Source organism: Mus musculus, chromosome 2, assembly GCF_000001635.26.
Source record: "Mus musculus strain C57BL/6J chromosome 2, GRCm38.p6 C57BL/6J".
NCBI lineage: Eukaryota > Metazoa > Chordata > Mammalia > Rodentia > Muridae > Mus > Mus musculus.
The window spans coordinates 93,418,172-93,442,191 of NC_000068.7; the positions used below are offsets into that span (position 1 = coordinate 93,418,172).

Below are 24,020 nucleotides of genomic sequence, written 5' to 3' on the forward strand. Positions count from 1 at the left end.
GAACCCAGGCTTCCTGGGGCCCCAGCCTGGCACAGGGTGCTATGGTGGGTCTAGCAGTGAGCTTGCATGGATGGCCTCTGACCACAGAAAGTCTCTTGACCTTCTGTCCCAGGACCAGGCTCTCTGGCTGAGACCTATTCATTCTTCTCTCTTTGGCTCACACTGTGGCTCAGTCTCACCAAATCCTGTTAAAGTCATCTCAATTCAGGAATCACTCCCCGGTTTGCACGAATGCGGATTCCTGGTCCCCTCCAGCCCCGCAGCCCCAGCCCCAGCCCCTCCCACACTCTTGACCTCTGGAGTTTGCATCCTCTGAAGTGTCCCCCCTGACTGAGAGACTTGGAGCAGGCCAGGTACCTGCAGGAAACAGGAACCACTGGTTCCCTGAGCTCCTACAATGGGGCAGCAGTGCCCCCTGGTGGGTACTGCCTGAAGCATTTCCCTTCCACTGCCGAGAGCCACTCATTAGAGGAGGGAAGAGAAGGGAGGTCTTCCAGGGCCTACAAGTGAGTGGGAGAAGTCCCCACCAGGCCATCCCTCCCAGCTTCCGCCTGCTCCTGTGTGGGCACTCCTCATCACGTTGTTTGGCTCTGCGTTTGTCCGGGCTGAGTGTGCAGAGGCTGCGAGGGATGATCCATTTCACTAAGGCTGCACAGTCTACCTGCCTGGCTTCTTATGAAAAGACTCCTTCTGTGAGTCTTAACAGAAGCCTGATGTTCCAGGAAGAGGCCACAAGCACTGTGGCTTCCTGGCTCTCTACAGCCCCCTTCCAAGCACCTGTACCCAGGTCTTTGAGGAGGAAGGACAGCAAGAGTGAACTGGCATCAGCTGTGACACAGGAACCCCATGTCATGCTTTCAGGTTCATCCCACGGCTCCCTCCTGTCACCGCCACATCCTCTCCACCCCATAGTTCAGGATACCGCCTCTTCAGACTGGATCATTATAAACCCTCCTTTAATAATTGATTCCAGAGATGAGTGTATGGAACCCCTCCCCCACCCTGCAAGGCACAGCCTCACCCACCCTTAGCGCAGAGGACAGGGGACAGCTGCCAAGAAACACCAGTCCAGATCCTCCTCTCATCCAGGGTCTTGTGCCAGACCTGAGGGACCCACACCCCTAAGTTGTCAGGTCCCTCACCAAGAGGAGCGCACCAGAGGCTACCTGGGCCAGTCCCCCAGGAGGCCCCTCAGTTCAGTTCCCTGCTGAACTGAGCTTGGGGAGGGGGGAGTGCTCCAAGTGTGTGGAAGAATTGCCTACCCTGTCTCCCACAGAAACATGGAAAACCTATGAAGAAAGTGTGACAGTGGGGAAAACCCCACCAACCTTTCCTGTGGCCTTTCCCTGGGCAGCTACGGGTGCTACACCCACCCTCCCTGGTTTTTAATACAATACAATATGACTTCAGGGTGGAGACACAGCTATCCTGTGTACAGTAATACTGGGAGCCATTTCGAGCTGTTAAAATATCCCAGGCAGTAGGAAGAAAGGCCACAGGATAGCCAGGGCCCCATATTGGTGGCAGAAGGACAGGGAGAAGGGCCCAGGCCCAGAAAGTTCCCAATGCAACCTTTCCAGGATGGGCCAGAGGCCTCAGTGGTGGATGGAGCAGGGCCCATGTGAGAAAAAGCTAGAGAGGCCCCATGGGAGGCTGAGGGTGGAGAAATAGGACGGTGGGGACATCAGCAACCTCAGTACTTGGGGACCTTGCTGTAGTCTTCAGAATGAATGTACCGGCACAAACATATGGACAGGAACAACCCCAGCAGCTGTGAAGGACAGAGCAAAGTCAGGAAGGCCCGCCCGGGTCCCAGGACCCTGCCCTGCAGCTCCATACTGGGTCCCAGTCACAACCACCCTGAGGCAGACAGGCAGGCTGCTGAAGGAGGCCCAGAGAGGGACAGTACCCAATCTGACGTCACACAGCCAGATGGGCTGGGGTCAGGGCAGCTCTAGAAGCACATGGACCACTCAGTTCACAGGAAGCAGCAATGCAAGGGCGCGGGGGCGGGGGAGGTATTCGAGACAGAACCCAGGGCACGGCTGCATGGGAGAGAGGGACAGACCTCAATGACAGCAACACCAGCACACACGCCCAGAAGGATGCCGAAGTTCTCCTGAAGCCACGCCTGCGCCTTCTCCATGCAGCCCTGTGGAAAGACTCATGTCAGCCTCTGCACACAGCTGCAGCAGGCCTGCCCAGGACCGGCTCGTGAGCAGGCCCCTCATGGCACCTGTAGACTATGGTGTGAGCAGATGGGGAGGAGGGGACTAACAAGGGAAGGAGGCTGAGTGACGGCCCCGGGCACCTCCAGGAGCTGGGACACCTGTCCCTCTCAGAGTGGCAGAGCCCAGCCCCTGACTGCCAGCTCCACACATACCTCAGTGTTCACAGGCCAATCCTCAGGGTTGTTTTCGCTCACAGTGCTGTTATCAGCCTCACAGAATCCTTTCTTCACAATGAGCTGGTTGTCCTCTTCCTTGATCTTCTCGCAGGAGCATGGGTAAGTGGTCTTGGTAAAGCCCATGAGCTCCTCGTTCTCTGTCCAGTTGTAGTGGCTGACCCAGCCACAGCACTTGACCTGCGCAGTGGCGACACGACAGGTTGCTTGATCGGCCACTCAGCCCATCCTAAGCAGCCCATCTCCAGGTGGAAACTCAGACTGGCCACTTCTGTGCCTCCTGGGGTGGTAGCTGTGTCCCGCTCCCGGGGTGCTGGAGATGCATAGCACCCAAGGGCTGAACTTCAGTGCTGTGTATCAGAAGAGACTTCAAGAGGGACTTCAAGAGGCCTCCAAGAAACAGTACAAACTACCAACACAGTGGAGAGCCAGAATCAGAAGCCGTTAGCATATGCATAGAGCGGAGGAGGCGAGTTCAAGTGAAACACCAGTCAGCACAAGTGGAATGTGTGCAAGGCTGTCAGTCAGGTGGCAAAGGTTGAACATGGGGCTCTCGGGTCATGGGTTCAAACCCCAGTTCTGCCATTTCAAGCTGATCTGAGCTTTCCACAAATGAAGACTAGGAACTAAGGTCCCTAATTGAGTGAGGGGTGAGGCAGACAATGTGCCACATGCTTCCAGAGAGCCCAGTGACAGACCAGTCAAGTCCAAGGCTACCTGCCAGTGTTAAACACAGGCACCTGAGATCTGGGGCAGAGCTTCCTGGTCACTAACGTGAGAAAAGAGACAAGATCAATTCCATTGTTTCCAAAGACAAAATGCTCTATCCAGAGGGCAAGGCTTTCTGGGATGGAAGCTAACACTGTTCTCCGTGGATTCCTTGGAAATCAAATCCCAGGTGGGAGGGAGGATAAGCCATCTCCTGTGCCCAAGCTCTCATCTGCAACAGCCAGAAGGGGGCGCTCCAAGCGAGTGAAGGGAAGCTGAGCTCTAGGCTATTCCCCAGCGGGCAAGAGCTCTGACAGAAAGGCAGAAGGGTAGGTACCACCAGCTCTGCCCCCAGTGAGCGGACAGGCAGGCCTCACTTGTTCTGTGACACCAGGAAGGGACAACCTTTCCAGGGTCAACAAAGAAGAGGCAGCGCTGTGAGCCCAGGAGCCGTCTCCAAGACTGTGCTTAGGGGCCAAGAGCACTTGTGTCCTTTCTCCAAGAGTAACACACCACGTCACTGTCACTCAGACTCATCCTCACCTGCGCCTGCACGTAGTCCCAGGCCTCCTCGCGGCTACTGGTGGCATTGGCAGTGTAGTTGCGAATGATGTCCATCACTGTGTTCCCCATCTCCTTCTTCAGCTGCAGAGGGAGTGTGAGCGTCAGGGCTGGACTTGAACCTGGGCCTCTGGGATGCTCACGCTCACACCCTGCCTCCTCCACCACAGCAATCCCAGGACACGCTCATGGCTGCAGAACATCCACTGTCCTGGTGATCCCTAGTGCCCATTTGCTCAGCGCCAACCCTGTCAGCCATGGCCTACCCTTCGGCAGGCATTTTTCCCTTTTGACACTGAAAGGCCTCCCGTGGCCTCCCACAACTTTCCAGAGACATATCAATGCCCTTCAATGTCCTCTCAGAATTTACAAAGTCCCACGCCGTTTGCCCAGGCCTCCCCAGCCCTGGTTCCCTGGTTCCCTGCTCTTCTGTGCTGTGCTCCATTACACAAGGCCTCGTGCTGCCTCTGTGCTGCCCCTGCTGCTCAGAATGCTGTCCCCCGATGTGAACATGGCAAGCTCCCCTAGCAAACTGCATCTCCTCAGACAGGCTCTACAGAACAGTGTTTTTCCTACCCCTCTGCCGCCTTTCCCTGGCCATCCTTGTCCAGGGCTAAATGATGGTGTCACAGCTCATCCTCTATTTGGGCTTAGGGCAACTTTTCCCAGCTGGGGTGTGGGTGTCGGCTGGGGGCAGCTAGGTGTGGGTACAGAAAATAAACCCACTTGCCCCATGGTTAGTCGTCACAGGGGCTGGGGGACAGTGAAAGTAAGAGGCACAGCATGTTCAATTTCTTACTTTTGTGGAATTGTCTGCAGTCTCTCAGGAAAGCCCTGAGACTGCAGGCAAGCAGCCCAGGAACCCCAACCAGAAGACCTCCTAAGCCTCAGCCAGAGCCTCAGCCATGTGACCAAGCTGGCCTTCCCTACAGCCAGTGGCACCACATGAGGCTGAGGTCCTCACAACTGCTAGAGGGGGCAGGGTGAAGATCTGTGGGGCCCCTCCATGGCTGCCCTCCCTGGGACTTCACAGTCCATATCCCGACTAGTAGTAGTAGTCCCCACCAGCTAGGGAATCCTAAATCCTGTGCTATCTGAGGGCTTCAGAGAAAAGAGGCCATGGCCTCCTAGCTTCTCACCAACAGCCAGCTGTGAGGAGGGGAAAGATCTGCAGCTAGCTCCAGAACGAGGTGAAACCCACAAAGGTGGGAATGTGGCCTCCAAGGCACTTAGTTCCTGCTGACCTCCCTCTAACACACAGCCCAGACAAGCAGGCTGCCATCTCCTGCTTACCCATGAGAGAATCAGAAAGATCACTGTGTACAGGAAGGCCACATACTTGCCTCTCTTCCCGACATAACCATGTTCTCCAGGTTCAGGATGCTCTTCCCCAGCCTCCCAAGGGAGCCTTGAGTGGCACCCAGGATGCCTACCTCCTCCAGCTGGGCCAACAATCTGGGCTCCTAACTACTGGCCTGCTCGGCCTGGGGAAACAGCCCAGACCTCTCAGGCCTGGGTAAAGCTCCTAGCATCGTTCAAGAATCCTCATGCACTATGCCCCTTCTTAGAATTGGGAACAAAACACCCATGAAAGTAGTTACAGAGAAAAAGTTTGGAGCTGTGACGAAAGGATGGACCATCTAGAGACTGCCATATCCAGGGATCCACCCCATAATCAGCTTCCAAACGCTGACACCATTGCATACACTAGCACGATTTTGCTGAAAGGACCCAGATATAGCTGACTCTTGTGAGACTATGCCAGTGCCTGGCAAACACAGAAGTGGATGCTCACAGTCAGCTAATGGATGGATCACAGGGCTCCCAATGGAGGAGCTAGAGAAAGTACCCAAGGAGCTAAAGGGATCTGCAACCCTATAGGTGGAACAACATTATGAACTAACCAGTACCCTGGAGCTCTGGACTCCAGCTTCATATGTATCAAAAGATGGCCTAGTCGGCCATCACTGGAAAGAGAGGCCCAGTGGACACACAAACTTTATATGCCCCAGTACAGGGGAACGCCAGGGCCAAAAAAATGGGAATGGGTGGGTAGGGAAGTGGGGGGAGGGTATGGGGGACTTTTGGGATAGCATTGGAAATGTAATTGAGGAAAATATGTAATAAAAAATATTTTAAAAAAAAGAATCCTCATAGGCTAGGGTGTGGCTCAGTTGGTACAGAACTTCCCCAGGTCAACTTGGGGTCAGTCTCTAGCACTGCATACACTAGGCATGGTGGCACACACCTGCAATCCAGTACCTCTCAACTCAGCAGGTGGAGGAGGGTGAAAAGTTCAATGTCATCTTTGACTATCTAGGCATCACGAGACCCTGACTGAAAAACAAACCCAAAACACCCAAGCCAACAAAAACCAAGAAAAGATAAAGCAAAGAAAAGAAATCGTAGAATTCTACAGCTTCCAGATCTTTCCAATCTACAGCTCAGCAGTGGCTGACTTTCACAGAAAGCCCCTACCGAGATCTTTCAACTGACCCTTCCACCTGACCTGTGGCCCAGGGACTGGCCCTGTTCCCCCACCACAGGCCTAGAGAAACTTGTGAACTTAGGCAAGCCACACAACCATGTGCAAGAACTGAAGTTTGGACTTGAGCTTGTCTGCTCAAAGAACCCAGACCGACATCCATCTGCAACGCTCCGGCTGCGTTCAACCACATGCCAGAGACGCTCCTGTGGTTTGCGCACCCCACAAATGGGCTGTCTGCCTGCAGGTCTTGAGTCTGGCTGTCCTGACCATCTGGGCCTAGCTTCTAGTCTCTAGTAAGCAGGTAATCCCCAGGCCTAGACACATCTCCCCATTACTTCCACATCCGCCCCTGTTAGTAGGTCCCCCTTTTGTAGCCACAGGGTTCTGTATTTTCCCAGTGTGGTTGTCATGGCAGCCGGACTTCCCTACCTCCTCCACAACCCTGCTACAGATGCCAACAGGTGATAGAGGCCCTGGGTGATTTCCACCAGGGTGGGTGATTTCCATGGAAATCACTCAGCATCCTGTAATCCAGGATGTGGCTAACACAGCTAGAGTCAGAGCCCCAGACTGCTACCTGGTACTGTACAGCCATGTATGGGGGCCTCTGTGTTAGTGCAGTGGGTTGACAAGCTCCCTAAGAGACAAGCCACCTTAGGGGGAAAACCAACAGAGGAGTGGAGCTGAATTCGGTCAGAGCTTTAGAGACTGAGATTCATGACTGATTAGGAGTCTCTTTGTCCCCTTGGTCGGTCCCTGGGATGGTGTCAACCCCTCTACCCTCCCGAACTTGCCAAATTATCCTTCCTTAGAGACCTCAAAGGGCAATGTCCCTGGCTCATATCTTCCCAGGGCATCAGACCAACCACAAGCCATCTAAGAGTCAGAGCCCATATGACTCCACAGGTTCCCCACATCTTAGGAGAGCAAGCCTCCTGGTCACACAGCCAGCCAGTCAGCAGCAGATTCCAGAATCCAGATCTGTGCAGTTGCCAGGGTCCTGGAGGCCTCCTCCTGCTCTGTCCCCACCTCACCAGAGACTGTCTTCCCCAAAAGCCTACACTGTTATTTTCCATGGCTGAGTGCTGTTTCAGAGTGTGAGTGGCCCAGGACCTTCAAGGGCAACACTGCACCCAACTTAAGACTTTCCCACACTTTCCTGTCCTCTGCTTAGATGCTTCCTGTCATGGGGAGTGTAGAACCCCACAAAAGCATGCCACAGAGTGGAGTCTCTCAACTGTCTCACTGGCATTGGTCCCCTGAAGTCCAAGCTTGAACTATGCAGGAGCAATTGAGTCCTTTCCTGGGCCAAAGATTGCTGATGCCCTCTGCCCGCCTTCCCGAGGTCCTTCTGTAGGTTCTGCAGGACATGCACAGTCAGAACAGTGTCAGAACAGCCAAGCCCTGCTCCCATTCACGATGCTGCCTCTGATCCTCTCAGAGCTTTCTAGAAATGAGGCCCTCTGCTTGGGGCCATGGGCAGGGCATTTCACCTCTCATCTCCACCCCAAGTGATTCTAGAAGCCCACTGCTCCACAGTCTGCAGGAGTGTGTCATGCACCCAGCCACCACAGGCTGACAGTAAGTTTGTATCCCTATGCAGAGCACAGGGGCTCTAGGACTCTTGGCTCCCTGGTGAGTCTCCACCCACATTTCTATGACCCTGGGCAACCAACAGCCAGCTGCTTTCTCCGTTCACAGCTGGGAAGAAAGGGCCATCTGTCCTAGGACTGAGACATTCCCTCCCAGAAGAGCAGACCATTCACAGGGAAGGTTTTGTCTCTGGGAACCTGGCCTACCACCTCTGCCACATACGACTGAGCACACTCGTGACTTCAGGCTTTCTGGAGTTGGGAGGGGTCCGGCTCCCTTAACACCATCTTTGGAGCAATGTGCCCTCACCCTACCCCCACACGAAGCCCTTCTGCTTCAGGTTGTAGCTCCAGGCCCTGCACTCCAACCCAATCCAGGTTCTTAATACTTCTGTATCTGTTAATGGGAAGCTATCACTTGGCTGTCATTTGGCAGCCAAACCAGCCTGTCAACAGGGAAGCAGGAGACCTCATTTCTTTCCTGGCCCCTCGCTCTCTGCTGCCTTAGGAAGTATCAGCAGAATCCTTCCTAGACATCTACACAGCTCAGAGGGTGTGCATAACTTCACCCAGGCCACACAGCAGCCAACACAAGAGCTTACCAAGGAGCAGGACCCCAGAATGTCAGACCTGGTCTCTGCTCCCACACTGGCTGGGTGACTGCAGCCAGCAGCCCATAGATGAAGCCCCTGTGACTTCACCCTGAGTCCTGCTCACTCAGCCTGGCCTATCTTAACACTGGCCACGGTGGGTGCAGCTACCCACCATGCTTACCTGTTCGCCCAGGTCCAGCAAAGTCTCCACAGCAGTGATGCCACGATGCCTGCTGACCAGCCAAGGGCCCTGGGCCTCGCAGCCTCTACCCTACCACTCTCCACCCGGCAGTGGGAGGAGGCCTTTGGGGGTTCTGACCCCTAGAAGCATTCAGATCTTACAAAGGGACTGGGAAGGCTGTGGATGTGGCTTGGTGAATCAGTGCTTTCCTGACACCCAAAAACCCCTTATTCCAACTGAATAAAACTTGGGGTGGGGGTTGGGAAATGAGGGGTGGTAATAGCTGTACTCCTAGCACTTGGGAGGGGCGGTATGGAGTATCCTAAGTTCCAGATCATCCTTGGTGACATCATAACTCCAAGGCCAGCCTGGAGTACATGAAACCTAGTCTCAGAACAACCAGAAAAGGTTGGTGACATCACAGCCCAGAAGGGTCTGGGGTGTGATTATACGCACTGACTTCCCCAGGGACACTGTCTGTGGGGCACAGGGGGCCTGATGTCTTGCTTGTAGCCTACACTGTCACTGAATGGCTGCAGCTGCTGTCTCAGAGGACATTTCTGCCACAGAAACCCACAAGGGAGAGAGGTCTGAAGCATCACTCCAGAAGAGGAAGCTGAGGCAGAAAGAGGCTGCCTGCCCCGGGCCTCAGAACCAATGCTGAGTGGGCCTTTGACGATCCGCCAGCCATCTTTTAGAAGGCCTCTTCCTCTGCCCTGAGAAATCCTGCCCGCCCCTGCCCCACTCCAAGCTGCACAGGAATAAACACCAGCAAGGGGTGTTTAGTCTCCTGCTGTGATTTACAAAGTGGCTGGGGGGGGTATGCTCCTTCCAATTCAGGGGTGAAGGTGCAGAATCTCACCCACCACAGGGGATTCCCCATTCTGTGCAGGAAGGAGTGGGGTGTGGAGCCTGAGGTAGTAGGGTGGCAGAGGAAGCCCCGTGGGGCACACAGCATTGCAAAGAGGCCGACTCTCCAGCCAGTCCTGAGGCACCCAGAGGCTGGACTCCTGAGCTTCTACCACAGATGAGCAGCAGCAAGCAGAACGTCCGTGGGGAAGTCGCTCTGAGGCTGCTCTGAGTGTGTGACTGTGGCCAAAGTCACTTGGCTCTTGTGAGTTTGTTTCTTGAGTGGAAAAATGTAAATCTCAAACAGGTTATGTTCAAGCTTGGCCCCTGATATGGGGTTGAAGTCAATTCAGAGGGTGCCGCTGCCCTCACCAAGGGATGGCGGCTCCACTAGGGGTGGGGGCGGGGTGACTCAGACCCCCTGCGAAGGCCACCAGCTTCCTACCTAATGACATTGCCAGGTACCCTGACTCAGTCCCCAGAAAAGTCACCAGGGAGAAATGAGTACCTGACCCTATACGGGGCTAGGTAAGGAGTTTCCCTCCCCTAACCACAGGCTTCCTGCCGACATCCAGGCGAGTTTCCTTTCATCTACCATTTCCTCTCTCGCCTTGGCCACCTGGAGGCTCAGGCTCAGGTCAGCCCTCAGCTGTCAGGGTTCAGCTGTCATGGCCACCCTGCTCCTGGCACAGGCTCTCTTCTCATTTGGATTGCAGCTGCCCTATGCTCTCGTGCTGGGAGCCAGCCCAGCTCACCTGGAGAACAGGCTGGGTGTGCATTACAAACCAAAGCCTCAGGCAAGGAACCACTACAGCGAACGAACGTCTTATCAGCATGACCACTAAGCCAGGATGCCTGGGTTCCCATTCTGCCTCTGCTGCTCATTGGCTGTGTGAACACGAGTAAGCTGTTCAACCTCTCTGTGCTTCAGCGCCCACATCAGAAAATGAGACTCCTCCCCTCTCCCATCTCCGGCATGGTTTCAAGAAATGGCCAGACTCGGTGTGTGACTAGCACAGCTCTAGGCTCCTCAGTTCTTCCGAGGGCTAGCTAATGTTGGACCAAAGTTCTCAGCTTCCAAGAGGGACCTATGGCTACACGGCAAGTCCTTGCCCCATGCTGCACAGCAGGATGGGAGAGAGGCCCCAAGGCTCAGCTGGTTCCCAGTGGGGTCTCTGAGGGCAGCAGGGGAGCCTGGGGCTCCCTGATTCCTCCACCAGCAAGATGAAGGCCTGGGTATGATCCTGCCTCTCACATGACCCAGCTGGTGACAGGGTGAGCACGGAGCTTGGTCTGTGGCCTGTGTGGACCCAACAACAGAGACGCTGGGGTCCAGGTGACAGTGACCGATGCTCTTCCTCAGCATCTACTTCTTCAGACATGCTGGCACACGCCTCTAATCCCAGCACTCAGGAAGCAGAGGCAGGTGGATCTCTGAGTTCTCGGCCAGCCAGGGCTACATAATGAGCCTGTCTCAATAACTAGCATTTGCTTTCCCCTGTCCACAGGGGACTCACCCTACAAGGCTAGTCTGCATGAAGCTTCTAGACGGTGCCGGTACACACCGGAGGTCCTCAGACCTGAGCTGTGGGCAGTCATAATTCCCAATAACAAGTCTGAAGGCTCCATGCTAAACTCTCTCAAGCACCCTCCTGATCCAGGGGAAAGCTATCTGCGACAAGTGATGGCCCTGGCTGGCATTGCCCCCGCTTCTGGCCACAGCAGTGCAAATGGTGTGCCTGGTGCTGTGGCAGCCATCCTGTGACCATGAGATGCCATGCTACGGACATTTGATCCCAGTGTGAGGGCTCCAGTCTCCCAGCTGCTAAAGGAGACTTGTCTCGGAAACAGCAGCAGCAGAAGACATCCTTTGGCCTTAAGCTGCAGCAAGTCTGACTTTCCACCCTGAGAGAACATCTGCATCATCAGATTCCGCCCTGGGCTCATCTGTGGCACACTAGTAGCATTTGACACACACTCAAGAGCTTTAATGACAAAAAATGCCTCAAGTGGATCAGCTGCTCACCTAGCAATGCACTGGTGGGTCCCAGAGTCCTCGTTTACCGAGGGTAAGGCAGGTTCAGAGAGGGAAGGGGTCAGTCTAAGGCCACACAGCAATCCGAGTTCCATCTCAAGCTCTAGCCCTCTCTCTATTGGTCCCATTTTCAATTACAAGTGCCACAAGGGTCACCCCCTCCCCCAGGGGCAGAGGGCTACCCTGCCTGCCCCTCACTAGGGAGGACAACTCTGGCCAGCCACTTTCACCACCTTGGACACATTGGTGTCCTTGTACAGGGGGCTTTCCATGACCTCCTGGGCCACCTGTGACAACCAAGTGGATTCCTGCCAAAGGAACCTGTCTCAGCAGCCCTCACCTGCAGGAGAAAGGGTGCTTACCTTGTCAGCGTTGAAGTAGAAGAGGACCCCTACGGTCACCTGTGCGATGAGGATCAGCAGAAGGAAGACAAAGTACTGGGGACAAAGGCACAGAGTCAGCTATGTCCCATGGGTATCTGCCCCATCCCAGGAAGAACTCCCTACCCTGGGGACCTGGGCCAGCACAGGTTCAGGGCCCTGACTCACCAGACCCAGCAAGCAGCGGACCTCATTGACAGCACCGATACAGCCCAGGAAGCCCATCACTATGGTGATGGCGCCCACACCGATGAAGACGTAAGCCCCCACCTGCAGCGAGCTGGATGAGGTTTCTAAAGGAGAAGGGCAAACACCTAGTGAGCCATGAACCACAGGGCAAAGGCAGTCTGGGTCCAGGTCGACTGTCTGGCTCCCCACGGCTGGGGTTGGGGCAGCCATGTTCCTACCCTCACCCGTCCTGGTGTTCCATTCCCGTGCAGCCACGAGTTCTTATTACTCCTTTTGTTCTCAGCACCTCTAATCTGATTTTCCCTGAGATTGAGTGCAGGAGGGTGGGGCCGGGTTGAATTTCCTAGGGGACCCTGCAAGCCAGGCCTGGGTCAGGAGGCAGACGCCACACAGGTTCTGTTGAGGACCCTGAAGATCTACAGGTGCCCATGCTGGCCAGGACATGGGCTGGGGTGAGGCTGTAGCGTGAGAAAACATCAGCTAGTGCAGGGTCTGGCTTGCTTTTAGGAAGCAGAAGCTACAGTGGGTACAAAGGCGAGAGAGGGAGGAAGGTCTGGAAGGCTGGGCCTGTGGGGGAAATGCGGACCCACAAGGGAATGGCTCTGGGGTGGGGGGGGATGGGCAGACCTCATAAGGGAAGGTGGGGGTCTGTGGTCAGAGGGTGAGGGCAACGGTAATAGAGGATTTTTTTGTTTTTGAGATGGAGTCTTTCTTCTGTAGCCCTGGCTATCCTGGAACACACCACGTAGACCAGGCCTGCCTCTGCTGGGATTAAAGGTGTGCCACATGCTCACCAAAACAGAGGGGACTCTTTGGTTTGTTTTCTGAGAGGTCTTAAAGCCTAGGCTAGCTTAACCTGATCGTTCTAGTGCTGGCACACGCTAGAACCTCACAGAGATCTCAGAGATCGGGGCCTTTGGGATTTGTTCCCCGGGATGGGGATGAGGCCAGCCAGGGCCAACTTGGGCCCTTCAGGTGGGGTGACATAGGCCTGCTTGCTCATTCCCACTGCTTGCTCACCAAGGTGGTGGCTCTGGGGTGGGGTGGGATGGGCTGTGTCTTTGAATAAACACAGAAGGGAAGTGGATGGCAGGAGGCCCTGTTCCAGAACTCAGGGAGACTCAGGCCTACAGTCCTTGCTGCCAAGCTCCCAAGAACTTTCCTGCTCTGCTCAGAACCTCTGGGAAAGTGGCCTGAGATGAGGGGAGCTGAGCTCCTCACAATGGCCTCACATTCCGGGGGTTGAGGCAAGGCCAGATGATCCAGAAGACACAAAGGGCCCTAGACAAAAAGGGTGTCATATACCAGCCCTGATTGAGGCCCTTGGACTAAAGCCTTTTGCACACCCTGACACTCTCTCTGGATTCATAGCCAGTTCTCCCTAGGGGTTTTCTTGAGGCTTAAGGAGGCTGTGGTGCAGGGAGCCTGCCCTGTGAGACCCCAAGACCAGCTGTCCCCACTCAGCTTCAGGGTGCCTGACTCTGCCACTGACTAGTGCCTGTCCAAGGTGTCCCCTGCATTGTCCACAGCAGCAGAGTGTGTCTGACTCAGCTAGCAGGGGAGCCAGGAGGTAGAAAGCAGGCCACAGGTACTGAAGGGACCCCAGTCAGGTGACCAAGCTCTATCAGCCTGCCACAACCAGTGGCAAGCCACTTCCTCCTTCCTCCTCTGGAAAATAGGACTTTGTGCAGTGGCTCATGGTCAAAGGGATTAAACTGTAATTCACCCAGAGCAGTCCTAAAAGCCTCACTAAGAAATGAGAGATTCGGTCTGGTGTGCTTGTTTGAGACAGGGTCTCATGTAGCTCAGGCTGGCCCAAAACTTTCTCTGTAGCAGTGGATGGTCTTGAACTTCCAGTCCTCCTGCTTCTAACTCCTAAATGGCTGTGATGACAGGTGTTTAACTTCTGTGCCTCACACAGAAGTGGGCCTCTCTGGCCTCAGTCTCCTGAGGTACACAGTACAGAGAGGGAAAGTAACATCCGGAGGACCACACAACTGGCAAGCAGCAGACCCGTGACCACTGACACCCCTCCCCCAAGCTCCCAGACCCAGAGCTCTCTCTTAACCAATCTTGTCTACTTTCTCTTCTGAAGATCCCATCTTGAGGGACACAGGAGCCACGTGGTGCAAGGGCCAGGACTCGGGCTCCCACCTCCTCCTCCCTTACCTTCTGTGTGCCCTTGGGTAGGTTACCCCACCTCCTTATGCCTGGGGGCTTCTCCTCTGTAAAGGGGGGTGATGATGGAGGGAAGAGTGGAGCCCAGTACCAGGGACTCAAAGGTGCCTATCTAGTAAGGGGCAGTTACGGCATACAGCAGGTCCTGGGTCCCATTCTGACCCTCCCTTGCAAACAGTACCTCAATCAGCCTCAGTTTTCCAAGTACCTCAATCAGCCTCAGTTTTCCAAGTGCCTAGGGAAGGTTTCTTTTCTTTGTATTATGACCTAGATTTCTGTTTTGCTGGTATGAAATCAAGTTTCACCCTGTATCCCATGCTGGCCTAGATGTCATAGCAGTTCACCTGCTCTAGCCTCCTGGATCCATGTTTCTGGGCCCTGGCTGCCTGGGAGCCCCTAGAGGCTGCTGTAAACACAGAACAACCACTGGGTGTGTGATGGGTGTGACCTGGGCCTGGAATTTACAGAGCTCCTGAGAGTCAGAGTCTTTAAAGCTTGCCTGCACAGGACAGGGTACGGGCAGGAATGAGGTGTCCGACAAACTTTGTACCCAGGCATGGTGCCTGCTGGATGTCGGCTGGACTCATCAAGCCAGAGATAGTCCTAAGGAGGGCATGTCCCTGTTGGAGGGCACTGGAGTGTCAAGGTGGGCACAGAAAACCCACCCAACCCTGACTGGGACACTGAGAGCTCATGGCAGGGTCATCCCTGCTTTACCCGCCCTGGAGCCTGGCCCTGAGGACCTGGACAACAGCTGTAGACCCTCTCTCTACGTCCCAGCCAGGTTCTGTCTTATTTAAATTGAGCAGCTGTCAGAATGGCCAGAGTCCAATCCAGCTGCTTGGGACAGCTGCTGGAAATGAAGAGGGCCAGGGCCTGCCACTCACTGGGGAATGGCTGGCACAGAGTGCTCCTGGCATGTTACTATACTCCTCCCCACCCAGATCGGGGATGGGAGGCCAGTCAGGGAGAAGGCAAGGAGGTTAGGCCCTATGCCCTCCCTCAGACCACTCTGGTCACCTCTTCTTCTGAAGAACAGAAGAGGTCTTAAATGGAAGCTCATCCTACCTGTGCTGCAGCCAGGACCAGACCTCCTGAGGATGGGTCTTGCAATTTAGAATCAAGGAACTGTGTGAACTACAACCAGCATCTTAATGGCTTTGTTCCTTCACTGGTACAATAGGAACTGAACAGGGCTACTGGGATCAGGGCCCGATGTGCACCTGACTGTCCATCATCCCTGGCTCCCTCTTATGGCCCTCTGACATGGGAGGCAGCTTCAGCCTGCATTTCACTACACACTCAAGTGCGGGAACAGAGGATGTGAGACACTTTTCTATGTGTGAAGAGAATGAGTCCCTCCACCCCCATCCCAGTCACCCAAGGATCTGCAGACAATGGTGGCTTTGTCTCTGGGCAAGAATGTGTCCTGGAACCCTGGCAAGGGCCCCCTGTGCAGCAGTCAGCAGCAGGAGCTGGCCATGTCCCTTCCCTCAAGAGCAGGCTATCTGTGGGGTAGGGGGTGCCTTACGTAGGACGGAAATGAAGCTGTTCTTGTCTGCAAGAATCCACACCCCGAAGCCCAGGATCACAGCACCCAGGATCTGCAAGGAAAGAGGTGGTCAGCGGGAGCCCAGGAGCAGGTGGGTCAGAAAGCTACCTGGGGCCCAAGCAGCCGAGGGAAGGGTAGGAGGATTCATAGGTGTTACCTCCGTCCAGAGAATGTCCAGTGAAACCCCACTGCTACACACACACACACACACACACACACACACACACACACACACACACACACACACACAGCTTACTGCCCCCACTAGCACCCTTCTTTTTGTGAGTACACTGGGCTAAAGTGCCTCCAAGTTTAGTTAAGCGCCAAGAACTGTGGTCGTGGAGAGTTGGAATGTTACAGGTTGAGAGTCAATTGCTGTGTTGTCTTTAGACCTCTATAAATAGCCCTTTATTGCATACCTTGTGTGTCACCTAACATTCTTGTGACTTTTAGGAAAATCTCTTTGGAGCGTATAAAGACTAGTTTCCACCAACCCAAACACTAAGAATGTCATCAGATAGCATCCGAGGCCTACAACAGAGATCCCCACCTCTGATTTGCTGTAACCCACCTACCAGATGTTTCTACCTATGTATCTGAAAAGTTTCCTGAGACTGCCTCATGTCTGCTGCTCCAGGCTCCCCTCTCCTGCCAATCAGCACTCTAAAAGCTCTTTGTATAGAAGAAGCCTCTGAATACCAAATCTGGACTGACCTTGGGCACTGTGGCTTTTCTGACCTCAAACTGACCTCTTGAAGATGTTTTAGAATGTAAAGGAAGGAATGGGTTGGAATGAGTTTGGACATGTGTCCTAGCTGTGTCCTAGTTAGTGCTGTCAGCGTGACACAGTCTAGACTCATCTGAAAGGAAAGCCCTACTGGAGGAATTGCCTAGATCAGATTGGCCTGTGGTCACGTGGGAGAGGTTGTCTTGGTTGTTAACTGATGCAGGAGCACTCTGCCCACTGTGGGCAGCCCCATTCCCCAGGCAGAATATAAGAAAGCTCAATGAGCATGGTCCTATGAGTGAGCTCGCAAGTAGCATTCCTCTATGGCTTCTGTTTTCCATTCTTTCCTTGAGTCTGTGTCCTGGATTCCTCCAGTGATGGACTGTGACCTGAAAGTGTAAGGAATAAGAACCCGTTCCTCTCCTGGGTTGCTTTTTGCTTGGTCACAGTGTTTATTAGCAAACTTGTTCCTCATTCTAAATGTGCCCATGCATAATTGCAATACAGCCACTGTGTGTACAGAATTTCCCACGTCAAGGGTCAAGCATGACAGGACATCTAGGGGTGATTAAAGTGTAGGGGTGCCTGGGCTCACTGTGTGTATGGGCCACATGGTGACCACAGCTGCTCATCTGGACCTGCTAGTCTTTTGCTGTGAACATTCCAGAAAACTTCTATATTAGGTCAGAATTTTTTATATCATTAAATGAAGAAATAAAAATACTTGGGATTAAAAAAAAATGCTTAAATGTATGATTTCTTTGATCTTTTACTACAAAAACCTCCTGAGGGGTTGGGAAGACGGATCAGTGGGTGGGTGAGCTTGCTCTGTAAGGTGAGGACCTGAGTTCAAATCCTCAGCACACACATAAAATAAATCTGGGCTGCAAGCCCAGCATTTGGAGGCAGTCATAGGGAGATCACGAAAACTTTCCAGCACAGCGGAAACGAAGCTTTTCAGTCCATTAGAGACCCTCTCTATCCAGCTACACAGCCCACAGCCTGGCTCACCTTCCCTTTCCTTTTGGCCTGCTCTTTTGTGGTTAGGACCTGGCACTCTACCAACCAAGCCCAACCCCAGCCTCAACCCTACACCCTCAGCGGCCTCTCGATGCCCTGTAATGCTTGACCTTTGACATGGGAATCCTGTACACATACCATATTGCAGTATCTAGGGGACAGTGAGCAACAGCAGCCTGCACATGCTCAGTGAGGACACAGCATTTTGGAGTTATTTTTTACCTGCCCTGGGTGAAGGTCACCAACACAGAACCCCGTGGCCCTGTGCTGGAGAAGGAACGAATAAACACAGTCTCCATCCACTTCCCCTGCCTGCCTGTCTGTCTGTCTGTCTGACCACCTGAACCAATAAACAGGCAGTGAGCCTCTGCTGGGTCAGGTCCCTGGCCTCTGGTTCTATGAGTCAGCCAAAAGAAGCACAGGAGAGATACCCAGGCCAAGCCATCCACACTCTTCTCATTTCTACGAGCTCATGGCCCTTTTCCATTGTACCTCCCCAACTGCATAGAAGGTTCTGCCACCTCACTAAGCATGAACCCTGGCTCCTTTTCTAGTGTCCAAGGCTTGGGATATGGCAATGGCATGCTGGACTTAGCCTGCAGTCCCTTTCAGCTGGGCCGTGGCCCAGGAGCCCAGGCTCCTCCTGCTCTGTCTACCTGGGCAGTTGTTCCCTAGAAGCCAGAGGGGAGGGATCCACATGCCAGACTAGGGAGGGCTGTGCCATGCTCTGTGTACTCAGCACAGGTGGGCTCTGAGGCCGATGTCCTCACTGCAGGGCCTTAGGCATGGTGGAACCAGCATGGTGGTCCTAGGTCCTTGCAGAGACCTAGGGTGGGGCATGCCAGGACCATCCACTTGTGTGTGCACACATATATGTGTTTGTATCATGAATTCTTCTGTAAGTACCATGTTCTGGGCTAGCTAAAGTTTTGAATGGAAATTTAGGATTATTCTTTTCAAATATTCCAAGTTCCTATAATCCTATGCACTTATAATGTGAAACTCCTCCTATAAGCAACTCATTTATACTTCAGAGAGACCCCAACATAAGCAGTGAGAGGATTATCCCTTGCCTCTCAGAGATACTCGTGTCTAGACACTATAAAACATGAAACTCGGTCATGCCAAGTCCCTGCTATATAATCTATGTCTTAAAACTATTTAGGGTGAATCAGAACAGAGAAGCCACAGCCCTAATAGCACTCTGGGACAATGGAAGCCCATTCAGGCTGTTCACACCCCTATCATATACAAGCATGCACACACACAAGCATACACCCATGCACACACTCTCAGGCACACACTCATGTATACATGAGCACACCGGGGGTTTGGCAACACCAAGGCAAGATTGTCAGTTCCAGACCAGAGGGGAAGCCTGGGGCCCCAGAAAAACCAGCTCCAGATGTGCCACGGAGCTCACATCTGGGCAGCCCTGGGGTGGGGGAAAGACTTAGTCTGTAGGGGGTTGTGGGGGAAGAATGTCCCCTGTGGCCTCTGAGAGTTCATGGTAGGGTGTTGGGGGCCTGTTCAAACTGGAGGGGGGTGTGGCAAGGGGAACAAAGCAGAGACACCGAGGGGTTGTCCTCGGCCACCCCCAGCCAGGCAGAGGGCTCTGGGGAGGAACCTTTGCTTTGTCACAGAACCTGCTGGGAGAGGTGACTCCATTCCACTATCCCTGGTCCTTTTAAGGTCTGTGGCAGCTACAGCTAGAGCCTACAGGCTAGAGAGACTGGAGCCCTGGGGGTTGCATACTTACAAAGAACAGCAAGTTGAAGAGGAAGAGGAAATACTTGGTGACTTTGACACAGCCTGCCCCCATTCTGCAGGTCCTGGAGCAACCTGGGGAGAGAGGGAAGGGGGAACAGATGAGGGAGACAGGGACTGGTGGAGGGCACAGCGGGTTGAAAGCCAGGGCCCACTCACAAGGAGCAGCTGGCACTGTGCCTGCCTTCCATGTTGTTGAGGCACCGGGAGGTTACATGCCTAGCCCAAAGTCTCAGCCAGGAGGTGTGATTCTCTGGTCCAGAGAGATGTTTTACTACACAGGACAGGGAGCCTTCACCTCCATACTCCCAGGATCGAGGTCTCACACGGGAAACAATGGCAGAAGTTACAGGGCCAAGAAATCAGGGAGTGGCTGACAGACCAGACTAAGATTGGGGCTAGCTCCCCAACTTGGTGCACCTCTCTAGGACCAAGGTTGGGACTTTTAGGGACCAAGGTTGAAACTTTTAGAAACACTGAAGCTGAAAAGGTCTTGGCTTCTCACAAATGTAAAAAATATACATCACAAAATATCAAACAAATGCAGAGAAGCACAAACATCATCCATAGATCTTACTCCTGTTGCTCCATAGCAAATGCCACCATCTTAAACAGCTACTTCCTGTGTGTGCTTTGTAGCAAAACTGTGTTCATGCCAGGGAGGAGGTTGTTTCATAATCTCTGCAAGACAGCATTCTACCAAAACACAAAAACACAACCTTAGATGTCTCGTAGGAGTCCATGCTATTGAGCAGTACCTATTCCTATTTGGGGGTTATACATCCCTCCTGAGAATTCACATGTAGGTAGCATTTTTAGAATTTGTTTGGGGGAGGTTTATGTATCCCAGGAAAATCAAGAGTTCCCTTGATACCTCATTGCAAACCCTAGCCCATGAAGCACATGGTTGGCTGGCCACACTGGGATGCCCAGGTTGTTGCCTACTGTTCACAGTGGTCACTCTGGCCCAAGCCACACTTCTGAAGTGCAGAAGCCAGTGCGAGGTAGCAGAGCCCCCCAACTCCTTGAGAGCTGGAGGGCTCAGCTAGAGGCAGGAAGCTGGCTTCCTCCCCAATCCCCCACGCCCAAGGCCAGACAGGATCCACGGGATGCAGGGAGCCATCACCAAGCAGCTGGGCCAGGACAGCTGGGCCGGGACAGCTGCATGGGTAGAGCCAGGCTGTGGGGGGGGGAGGCAGTATAGGCTGACTGTGCTCCTGTGGTCCTGGGGAGGGAGAGGAGGCAGACCCAGGGTAGAAGGAATGAGGGAGTGGAGGCTGCTCACACCCTTTCTCCTCGGAATCTCCACATGCACACACGGGTCCCTGACTCTTTTCTGGACATTTTCACACTCTACCCTCCTTGCTGAGTGGAGCCCCACTTCTTCCCTGCACACTTTCAGAGACTGGAGATGGGACTGGCACGTGGTCTCCCAAGAGAAACCCGTCAGCCTTGTCACAGCTCTGTTAAGAGAAGATTTAGATGCCCTTTTGATTTTTTTGGTTTTTTTTGTTTGTTTGGTTTGGTTTTGGTTGTTTTGTTTTGTTTTGTTTTGTTTTGTTTTGTTTTGAGAAAGGGTTTCTCTGTATAGCTCTGGCTGTCCTGTAACTCACTCTGTAGACCAGGCTGGCCTTGAACTCAGAAATCCACCTGCCTCTGCCTCCCAAGTGCTGGGATTAAAGGCGTGTGCCACCACTGCACAGCTAGATGCCCTTTTGAAAGGGCAACTTTGGGCACAACTTGAAGCAACACCATCCAGGGAAAGGCTGCTTGAGGGTGGTGGTCTCCCATCTCAGGTGGCCCGCAAACAGTGGAAATTCATGCTCACGGGGACTTAGGGACTGACTATAGGGAAGATGACAGGAAATGGCTGTTCCTGACTGCGATGTCAGGCCTGGGTGTGAGAACTGCAGAGGAGCAGGAACCTTCCACTGTGAGGTGCCTCTGGTCTCAGCAGCTCCCACACAGTCTCCGCAAGAGGAAAAACAAACTTTCCACGCATCAGAGAGCTGGAGTCTGCAATGCCCCAGCCCAGGCCTGGCCCAGGGAAGGTCTGCTCGGACACTACAAGGGCAGTTATTGTTTCTCCTTCCCCCGGGCCTCAGGACAGCCTGCCACCTCCACAAACACGCTATAAATTGCAGGATAAACAGCCCAAGAGGAAAGCTAGCTCCCACCAGAGCAAGGAGTTGTTCTCATGGACTCGGGAACTGCTTTTTGCTCAGGTCTGCCTATGTTTCCTTCCCGGCACATTCCTAGCAACAGCTGGACCCAGGCAGGCCAGAGGCAGTCCTTCCGCCACAGGAAAAATGTAATGCAGTTGTGTGCAGAAAGCTAAGTGTCAGGAGCCGGTACCCACTGCCTGTTAGGACATTCCCAGCGGGCACCCCTGAGGTGGGTCTACGGTGCAATTCAAGAGTCTAGATTGGCTTCTGTACTATTTGGCTCTAACATGGTGTAGGTAGGTGGGGTCTCCAGGACGGGCTTCCAGGGAGCAAGAGTGGGATCCAAACAATGGGGCCTGCTAAGGGACTAGGCGTGGCCACAGTACATAGCACCTGCTATGGACAGTCACCCTCGGTTCTCATACCCTTTAATCCTCCCAACAAGCCCTGGAGGGCCTGGGTCAGGCAAGCTGTGACTGGCCCAATGCCCAGGACTGGGTGAGAAGCGAGCTCCTCCCACCCAGAAGCGCTCCCGTGGGGAGGAGCTCACTAAAGAATTAGTTCTCACACTCAAAGCATTTACCCGCCCCTACCTCCGGGCATTAAAGATCTAAGTCTATACAGCAATTTCCAAGCTAGTCAAAAGTGCATTCTTCCCCCAAGACAACCAAATAAAAATAAGAGCACTACAAGACAAAAAAAAAATGCACAGTTTCATGTGTGACAGACTTCACACAAGCAAAGACTGGAATCTGTGGGCAGACAGGGCAGCTGGGCTGAGACCGATGACTGTCATGATAGTGGCAAGCCTGGCTGAGAACCACCCTGTGCTCCATTAGCCCGGCGTGGAACCACATCACCATAGGAAGCTCGCTCCAGGCCCAAGCAGAGCTAGGACAAAAACACTGGCACTTTGGAGCTCCATGCAGAGTAGAAAGCTCTGGAGCTCTGAGAGCCTCCTCCCTCTCCAAACTGTTCACCCAGAGGAGATGGCCTCTACCCTCAGGTGTCTGCCTCTGCCACCCACCATGTGGATACATTTGCTTGGCCTCTTTTTCAATGGCCTCTGCCTTTAGAGCTGGCCCAGGTCTGACTGCTCCCTATGGGATCATCCAGGTGGTGACAGGTGGTGACAATCCAGGGTAGCTGCTCGAAGGAGCTCTGGTTGAGAGACCAGGAAGAGATCTCAGACCTGGAAGCACAGGACCACCCGAGGCAGGAGGCTGGCTGGCATTCCCCTGACATCGAGGCCTTAGAAACAGTGGCTGGTCCTCACCCAGATCCTATCACACACTGGGCTAAGTCTTTCAGTTCTCTTCAAATAAACTGAGACCCAAAGAAGCAAAGTGCCACGGCCAAGGTCTCCAAGAGCACACAGACAAGGACAGAATTCACCTGGAGGCAGGGGGTGCCTATCCTGAAACAAGAGCCAGGCAGTGCCTGAGTGGCAGGCAGCTCAAACAATTGGGATTTGGGAACGACCTTAGGAAGTATAGAAACTGAGAAGCAGCTTTAGAGGGTGTTGGGTGGCCCCAGCATAGCTGTCCCAGGTCCAGGCCACAGGTCTTTGTGCCTGTGTAGCCGGCAGTGAGCAAGATCATTCTCATTCCGTGCACAAGACAGCGAGAGTCTCCATGAGAACATACAAGCCGGTAGGCTCTGACTGGGGACACGAGCAGGTGGCCCCGTGATGGGAAGTGGCCAGCAGCTTCAGAGAACTCACAATCACCATCAGATGCAGTTCTTGCCCATTAGACAGAAACGAGGGCTGGTGGCGGGCAAGGCCTGAGCAATCCCTGCCTATTCCCCTCACAGCTGGGTGCTAAGTACAGACTGACTACCTTAGAATAGTTAAAAGAAAAAACAAACTGAGATATAGTTTAGCTGGTAGAGTGCTTGCTCAGAACATCAGCAACACAGGAGGTTTGAGGCTAGCATGAACTAGAGGAGACCATGTCTCAACAGAACAAAAAGAAAAACAAAACAACACACACACACATAGACATTTTGCAGTACACAAAAATGACATGAAATTCAAATTCACACCCACCAGCCCAGAACACAATTTCTGGCCCAGCCTGGCCAGGAGATCAAAAGCAAGGGTCTGCAGGAGGCAGCAAGGGGGCATGGCTGGCCTTAGCTGAGATCTTAGATAGAAAGGCAGCAGTGGGCTGGGGCCAGGGTCAGGACAGGCCGAGTCCCTGGATGAAAGTTCAGAGCCTGGCTCTGCCAGCAGTCATGGGGATGGGCTTCCTTCTGTGCAGTGGGCCCTTCAGGGCATGCCTGACAGGAAAAGAAGAAATAGGGGCCTGGCGGCCCTGAGGCTGGCACTCTGGATACCAGGAATGGACTCTGTGTGAAGAAGTCAGCGTGAAAGTCACTTCCCAAATGGACTGGGCTCATAGCTCACCCCCTGGATTAGATGCGCTTCCGAATCCTTCTTATAAACACCTTCCTACCAGGGTGTGTTAAACAGGAGTGACTGAGCTGTGAGCGAGCACACCTTACAGAAAAGTTCTGGAATGGTTGTGGGAAGCCATGCCAGGACCAGTGGCAGGCCCGTTGGCCATTTCTAAACAGGTATAATTTAAACTGATGGAATGCACGGTTTTCTGTCAAGTCAGTTTATAC

General features: G+C 53.6%; 1 protein-coding gene and 1 non-coding gene across 9 annotated transcripts in view; both read right to left on the bottom strand.

Annotated features, from left to right (window-relative positions):
• Window positions 1–930: 930 nt before the first annotated feature.
• Window positions 931–24,020, bottom strand: part of Cd82 (CD82 antigen) — a 43,849-nt gene continuing 20,759 nt past the window's right edge. For 7 of the 8 annotated variants that reach the window (NM_001271431.1, NM_001136055.2, NM_001271430.1 and 4 more), the window contains 8 exons: window positions 19,217–19,299; window positions 15,690–15,762; window positions 11,960–12,084; window positions 11,774–11,848; window positions 3,656–3,757; window positions 2,384–2,584; window positions 2,069–2,152; window positions 931–1,771 (listed from right to left, as the gene is read on the bottom strand). In NM_001271431.1, coding sequence (NP_001258360.1) covers window positions 1,694–1,771; window positions 2,069–2,152; window positions 2,384–2,584; window positions 3,656–3,757; window positions 11,774–11,848; window positions 11,960–12,084; window positions 15,690–15,762; window positions 19,217–19,279 — 801 coding nt within the window. In that variant the 5' untranslated portion in view covers window positions 19,280–19,299 and the 3' untranslated portion in view covers window positions 931–1,693. The remainder of the gene's footprint in view (window positions 1,772–2,068; window positions 2,153–2,383; window positions 2,585–3,655; window positions 3,758–11,773; window positions 11,849–11,959; window positions 12,085–15,689; window positions 15,763–19,216; window positions 19,300–24,020) is intronic. The other variant, XM_030247042.1, reaches the window with a different exon arrangement.
• On the bottom strand, window positions 3,758–3,836 carry Mir7001 (microRNA 7001). Its single transcript, NR_105967.1, has one exon. It is a non-coding gene; the product is annotated as a microRNA 7001 (primary transcript).